The sequence below is a fragment of the Panicum hallii genome, chromosome 2 (assembly GCF_002211085.1).
Source record: "Panicum hallii strain FIL2 chromosome 2, PHallii_v3.1, whole genome shotgun sequence".
Classification (NCBI taxonomy): Eukaryota; Viridiplantae; Streptophyta; class Magnoliopsida; order Poales; family Poaceae; genus Panicum; species Panicum hallii.
Window position 1 is genome coordinate 2,061,076 of NC_038043.1, and position 7,718 is coordinate 2,068,793.

General features: G+C 52.1%; 1 protein-coding gene across 1 annotated transcript; it reads left to right on the forward strand.

The window, feature by feature from the left end:
- Window positions 1–234: 234 nt before the first annotated feature.
- Window positions 235–2,461, forward strand: LOC112881744 (9-cis-epoxycarotenoid dioxygenase NCED4, chloroplastic-like). Its single transcript, XM_025946587.1, has one exon. It carries the CDS (start codon window positions 406–408, stop codon window positions 2,161–2,163), a length of 1,758 nt encoding a protein of 585 aa, XP_025802372.1. The 5' UTR covers window positions 235–405; the 3' UTR covers window positions 2,164–2,461.
- The last annotated feature ends 5,257 nt before the right edge of the window (window positions 2,462–7,718 follow it).

Below are 7,718 nucleotides of genomic sequence, written 5' to 3' on the forward strand. Positions count from 1 at the left end.
TGACAAGCGGGGACACCCGCGAGCATCTCGACCGAACCATCCATCTCTCTAGAACACACACCCACCCCAACACGCCTGAGCCATCAGCGTCGCCGCTGCAGCGCGGCGCGCCCTACTACCGCCACGTCGTCGGCCTCCTCCTCCACTTTGACCGCGCCACCCACCTCCGCCCCCGTCTCCCCCTATAAATCCCGCCCCGAATCCGCCACACCGGGAACCCAACCCCAGTTCCGATCCTCACTCGAGGTCGCCCCAAGCTCCACCGCCACTACTCACGTCCGTTCCCACCGCCCGGCACAAACCTCCGCTTGCGGCTCCGATCGAACAGCTGGCTTCGTCGATCGCCCGACCCCGATTCTCAGTTCTCAGCTCCTGACAGATTTGATTAGCTCCCTCCGATCGGCAATGGCGTCGTCCGTCACTGCTCCCCCGGCGGCTCCGGCCGCCGTGCAGGCGCCGGCGAAGTCCAAGAAGCCGTCGCAGCTCAACCCCGGCACCGGCAAGGCCAGGACCGCGGCCCCCGCGCGGCCAATGCGCGCCGCTCCCCCGGCGCGGCGCGGCGGCGAGGCGGCCGGCGCCTCCGGGCCCAAGTGGAACCCGCTCCAGCGGCTCGCGGCGGCGGCGCTGGACGCGGTGGAGGAGGGGCTCGTGGCGGGGCTCCTCGAGCGCGCGCACCCGCTCCCGCGGACGGCGGACCCGGCCGTGCAGATCGCGGGGAACTACGCGCCCGTCGGGGAGCGCCCGCCCCGTCGCGGCGAGCCGCTCCCCGTCGCCGGCAGCATCCCGGCGTGCCTGGACGGGGTGTACGTCCGCAACGGCGCCAACCCGCTCCACGCGCCGCGCGCCGGGCACCACCTCTTCGACGGCGACGGGATGCTGCACGCCGTGCGCCTCCGCGGGGGGCGCGCCGAGTCCTACGCGTGCCGGTTCACGGAGACGGCGCGGCTCCGGCAGGAGCGCGCCATCGGCCGGGCGGTCTTCCCCAAGGCCATCGGCGAGCTCCACGGCCACTCGGGCGTCGCGCGCCTGCTCCTCTTCGGGGCCCGCTCCCTCTGCGGCGTGCTCGACGCATCGCAGGGGATCGGCGTCGCCAACGCCGGCCTCGTCTACCACAACAACCGCCTCCTCGCCATGTCCGAGGATGACCTCCCGTACCACGTGCGCGTCACCGGCGACGGGGACCTCGAGACCGTCGGCCGCTACGACTTCGGCGGCCAGCTCGACAGCGCCATGATCGCGCACCCCAAGCTCGACCCGGCCACCGGCGAGCTCTTCGCGCTCAGCTACAATGTCGTCTCCAAGCCGTACCTCAAGTACTTCTACTTCACCGCCGACGGCCGCAAGTCCCCCGACGTCGAGATCCCCGTCGACGCGCCCACCATGATGCACGACTTCGCCATCACCGAGAACCACGCCATCATCCCGGACCAGCAGATCGTCTTCAAGCTCCAGGAGATGGTGCTCGGCGGCTCCCCCGTGGTGTACGACAGGAGCAAGACCGCGCGCTTCGGGGTGCTGCCGAAGCGCGCCGCCGACGCGTCGGAGCTCCGGTGGGTGGAGGTCCCCGACTGCTTCTGCTTCCACCTCTGGAACGCGTGGGAGGACGAGGCCACCGGCGAGATCGTGGTGATCGGGTCCTGCATGACCCCCGCCGACGCCGTGTTCAACGAGTCCGCCGGGGAGGAGAGCTTCCGCAGCGTGCTCTCGGAGATCCGGCTCGACCCCCGCACCGGCACGTCCCGGCGGCGCGCGGTGCTGAGCGACGCCGACCAGGTGAACCTCGAGGCCGGCATGGTGAACCGGCAGCTGCTCGGCCGCAAGACCCGGTACGCCTACCTCGCCATCGCCGAGCCGTGGCCCAAGGTTTCCGGCTTCGCCAAGGTGGACCTCGAGGCCGGCACCGTCGAGAAGTTCGTCTACGGCGAGGGCCGGTACGGCGGCGAACCCTGCTTCGTGCCGCGCCCGGACGCCGGCGCCGGCGCCGCCGAGGACGACGGGTACGTGCTGTGCTACGTGCACGACGAGGCGCGCGGCGCCTCGGAGATGCTCGTCGTGAACGCCCGCGACATGCGGGCGGAGGCCGCCGTCAAGCTGCCGGGGCGCGTGCCGTACGGGCTGCACGGCACGTTCATCGCCGGCGAGGAGCTGCAGCGGCAGGCCTAGCTAGCGGCGACGCTGCTGCCGCCTCGGCGATCACGAACTCGACCACCTCGATCGCGTACATACAGACTTACACAGCGTACATACAGGGATTTTTTTTTCATTAGAGCAGTAGATGATGCTGATTACGGCCGTGTGGTACTGATTTTTGGGGCAGACGTACGCCGGCCGTACATGTGTATAGCACCTATAGTTACTTGTATGATCCTGACTCTCGAGTCAGAGTAGATGTGTAGGAATTACAAAATTCAAAATGTGAAGAATTTTCTGTGCAGAAATAAAGGGATTTATGTACATATAACTGCTATGGGTGCTTATTTTTGTGTGTATGTAAAACGGTACATCTGCCGACGGGTAGGTGTACGTGTACGTATTTTCCTGTATTTATACGCACGCTCCGATTGCTACCCGAAAAAAAAATTGCATCAGACTTCCTTTCGTCGATCGCGTTTGACTTGTGTCGGCTGCCTTGTCGGAGACACCACTGTGTGAAACTGACGAGGAGACCAGTGTTAGTGCAAGGGGGATGCTCTGCACCGTCAAGGGCAGAGGAGCCCCTACCACCAGCTAATGGCCGTCAAAGTCGTCTGAAACAAAGTGCTACGAGGATCAACTTGAAAGAGAAGGATGATTATATTAATCAAACAACTATTCACTCCGTCTTTCGAGTAAGACCATCTTCCAGGCAAATAGATACATAACATGCATTTCCATGCATACACTTGCTGAGGGCCTGTTTGGAACCAACGGAAAGAGAGAAGAGAAAGAGAAAGTGCAAAACTTTTGCTCTTTTGTACTTTTTTTGCACTTTTGGATCCAAACACCCCAAAGTGCAAAAGGGCAAATGCTACCGTAATTTTGCTAATTATGGATTAATTAGGCTTAATAGATTCGTCTCGTCATTTAGTCCTCACTATGTAATTAGTTTTTTAATTAAACTATATTTAATACTTCTAATTAGCGTCCAAACATCTAATGTGACAGGAGCAAAAATTTTACCATTTGCCCTTTTACCATTTAGGGGTGGATCCAAACATAGCCTGAGTTACCGACCGGCTAAGTAGGAGGGGAATCCGGGGGCGGATCAAGGACTTTGCTAATTAAGGTCCTGTTTGAAACGCAAAAGCACCGAGTTCCCGCGTCGTTCGAAACAGCCCTCACACGCGCGCACGCTAAGCTCAAGAGCAAAAATGACCTCTTTTTGACGAACGGCGGGCTAGAGTAATCGCGTTTAACAAAGCCGGCACGCTTCTCTGTCTACTGACCGCAGCAAGGTTAAGGTTAATGACGCGCCTAATGACGTACGTTCTCCTCTCTCATTTTGCAAATTGCAAAGAGGATACGATCGATGACAGCGGCGCTCGCGTCGCGCTGGTCTTCGTCTTCGTCGCGAGTCAAATGGCTGGCATGATCTCCTAGCTAGGTCGTAGCTTTACCGATCGATAAGTGCGATCCCAAGTGTAAAGGCGATGAGCTGGGCCACTCAGCTCCGGTTGGTCCTCCTCCGCGTGTACGTACCTGGTGGCAGGATTACCAGCCACAGGTCGAGTCAATCGGCCAAAACCTGATGCTTGCTACAGTGTTTCGCAGAATTATTCCATTAAGCACTTGCTAGGAGATACTCCCACGCTTGTACAACCATGATGCTTTTGTGACTACTTTCAGCACCAATGGTTTAAATCCGAGTGAACATGATTTTTTTTAAAAAAAAAGAAATTGGGTGCATCCTAGGTTAGTGCAGAGGTCAAGTGTGCTAGAAGATTACTTCGTCCATGTGATGCGTATGTTCAACTTGTACTTAAGAAAGCAATGTGGTGGCCACATTGTTTACAGTCTAAGAAAGTGCGAGATTAATAGGACTTGTTCGAATAATAAAATTGTGTGTGTGTGGACCAAAGCACTTCAAAATATTGATTGGCCCAACTAAAATATATTCAGCATAATTTTACAACCCAATATCAACTGGACTGATCTCGTCATAACTAGGTTAGATTCCTAATTCGATAGGACAATTACGCGTGTAGCAGCCTTGCAAGTGCATGTGTACCTATGGGCTCGTGCGGTTGGTGGACAAAAGGTCCCCGGGGCAACACCAAGGGTCGTTGCCCGGCCCCGCGCGCCGCCGGCTCGCCGCGCCCCATCATTTAATTTGTCTCGACCAATTGTTTGTTTTTTTTTTTGGAATGGTTTTGTGCTTTGTGTTCTCTTGACCGTCCAGAGTGTTCATTGCCTGGAATTGCATTGACCCTTGCATTGCTTGTACATTTGGATGACGAGCATTCTGGTTCCTTTGTTTCCAACTGTAGTATTCCCATCCAGCAAGCAAGCATGGAATGCATGAAGCTTGGGTTTGCATTGCTTGGACTGTAGCCAAAGGGGCTCCACTAGTAGAAGGGGCTAGCTCCAACAAAATTGGAAAAATTCTTGCAAAACTAATCCCATATATATATTGTCAAGCCGACATGTGCATGCACGGAGGATATTATAGTGGTAATTAAGTGGCTATAAAGGATCCGTGCAAAACCTGTAATAGTGGCATAAAACCGTTCCAATTTAGAAGGGTAGGTGTCAGTGCATGCACAACAATGTCACCGAGACAAAGGTGCAGTGTTCATCATCCTGTACATGCTTAGATCTGGAAAGAACGATACAAGCAGCAATGCCAGAGACGGTTGGGAGAAGACAAAGGTCAAAGGATGAACAGTAGCAAAAGAGCAAAGCCCTTTCTCCCGTAGGTGCGTTATAGTATTGTGTGCCTGTCGCCAAGCCATGCCAGTGGCCCGAGATTACCGGGGGAGAGGAGGGCCAGCACGGGTTCCGAGGCAGGGCGCCCATGCGACCTGCGCATGGCCCCCACGCTTGGGTTCCATGTGGAGGAGCAAGGCCAGGCTTCTAATTCTCTGAGGAGGTTTCTAGATCCAATTGCAATGATCCGCCGGCTAATATATATGACAATGGCCCTACCAATCCATGCTGGCCACAGAAAAGATACGCACATACTGTACTTTAAGCACACCGAATGATAGCAACGATGAAGTATATACAATATTAGTACTGTCGGCAATAATTGCTACTTCTGTACATGTAACGGCCATCAAAAAAATCTATATACGTCCAAATTTCATTATTCCACCCGTTCCGTTCCAAACTGCAGGTCGCTTCTAGAAAATATAGATATATAATTTTTAGCTTTAGCACACGTACTAATAAATCGCCTAATAATCCACTCACTGTACAGTCGATCGCCACTGGGATGGCTCCACTGAGATAGGAGAACCACGGAGACGTATCTGCGCATGCATCAGAATCCTGTATAACCTATCTATCTAGTAGCCAATCTGCACTGCACCTTTCCTGTTCAATTAGAAAAAAGGACATGCAGATGATGACACGTGCACGTCCACGTGTCCTCTCGAGCTCGATCGTGACCACCTCTCTTTTATCTGCAGCATTGTTGTTGCCTACTCATTTTGACCCATTTTGTAATTTCGTCCATCCATTTGCATGCATGGTTTTTATTATATATGTAATGTAGTAGTGGTGGCTTTAATTTGAGCACAACACATGCATGTGGATGCACGAGAATGCCAAAGCACAGCAGTGTTGGATTCTGTTCGGCAGGATGTATTGGAATCTGATTGCATGCATGGGATGCCATGCACCTGCACAAAACTCCGCCCACTGCACCACGGGCCCAGCATTTGCATAGCTAGGGGCGTTGACAATTTTGTTCCTGCCTAATTCCGGTAAAAGATGCCCCAGGATAATGGTAACAACAATTTTGTGCATTAGCTGGACGTACTTACTCTCAACCCAGCCCTTTTTATTTGTTTATTTTAATTATTTATCGGTAGACCATACTCATTAGCTTAGGCCTTAGAGGGTGTTTGGATGCAAGTGCTAATATCTAAAAGTGCTTAGTTTATTAGCATCAGTCTATCCAAACAGAAGTGCTAGTAATGGAGTGGGTTAAGCTTTAACTGTACCAAGACAAATAAAAGACTTTAGCAAACATACGAGTGCTAATTGATGCTAATAAAGTTTAGCACTCAACTTTACCTCATCACCCAACAGACCTTACCATGTGTGAAAAATTCTATACATAGAATTTCGTGATTGACGTGGTGTAGTTGCTTAGGTAAAAAAAAACTTTTTGCTACCTTTTTATCACCATCAGTTCATAGCTCAAATCGGCAGTGATAATTATTTTTACTCTTGTTGAAATCCAACGACCCTTTTAAACTGGTGGTTCATTTTTTTTTTCCTCCCTCGGTGGAGCCTAGACGTAATCACCTTCATTCGGCAATTTGACCCAAAGATAACACCACATATGGTCCTGAAACATTTGCAATATGTGCATTGCTTTCGAGACAACCAAGGTATATGTATGTGAATATACGAGTACGTGCGTACGTGTGGATCGTGTACAAATACACACAACGACACGCTGCTGTGTCACTGCTTACGTGGGAGAGGTAGGCCAAGCAAGAAACCGTGTGCGGCCTCCTCCCAAACCCGTGGGCTCCAGCTAGCATTCTTTTTTCTTCTCTGTATAGAATGCATGTAACGTTCCCTCCGACTTATTCAGCCACACGAAATTCACGACCGACCGGCCAGATGAAATTAAGAATATTCATCATCTCGATCGATCTCTCTGTACCTATATATGCACTGTCACCGGGAACGTGGTACGTGCCACGTTCCCATACCGGGAACATTGTTCCCGTATCGGAAACGCGGGTACATTTTTTCCAATAGTGTTAAAAATATTTTTAAATAACGTACCACGTTCCATGTTTCATGTTCCTCGATCCGCATCCGCAAACTTTTATGACTGCAAATATATGTAGTGTGCATGCATCCATGCATGGATTGTGGATTAATATTATTGCATGATTTCCTGAACGGCGCCTGAGCTGTACAGCCATGGGCAGTGTATCAGGTGCAAAGAATTATATAATTGTCAGGAATTTTTTGAGATGGATGGATGGATCCGTACGTGTTTGTCAACCGGATCGAGCTAGCTGGTCGAGACGCCCTCTCGCTCGCATCTGTAGGTATCTACTTGTAGCCATCTAAAATGTGCATGCATGCACGATGCAACGTACGTTGAGTATGTCCAAGCGCGAATTATTGTATATATTTATATATTACCCGAATATAGGATATTATTGATTTTTTAAAAAATTTCCACGAAAGGGCCTTCTTGTCCACTCTTGGAGCAACAAGAACATCATCTCATGCCACCAGCACGAGCGGAACTAAAGCTCATAATAAGGAAAGTTCTGCCGCCGCCTGACCTAATTTCTCGTTCGAATCAACAGTCTACATGATGCTTCCAGCTGACAGTGAGTGACCAAAATGTCTTTGTGTTTTTCAAATGGCCCGTTTTTATGCAGGTGGGAACGAACTCTGGAGCAAGCTAAGCTCCTGCATCATCAGTAGCACATTTTTTTGATAAGATCAGTGCAGCGCACAAGACATACCAGCACATGCCTCTTGGACCAATGGCAATGGGACATATATATATATAGAGAGAGAGAGAGAGGGGACCGGCC

What these genes read in the sequence shown, in the direction of transcription:
- LOC112881744 (XM_025946587.1), top strand. Translation starts at nt 406, where the DNA reads ATGGCGTCGTCCGTCACTGCTCCCCCGGCGGCTCCGGCCGCCGTGCAG.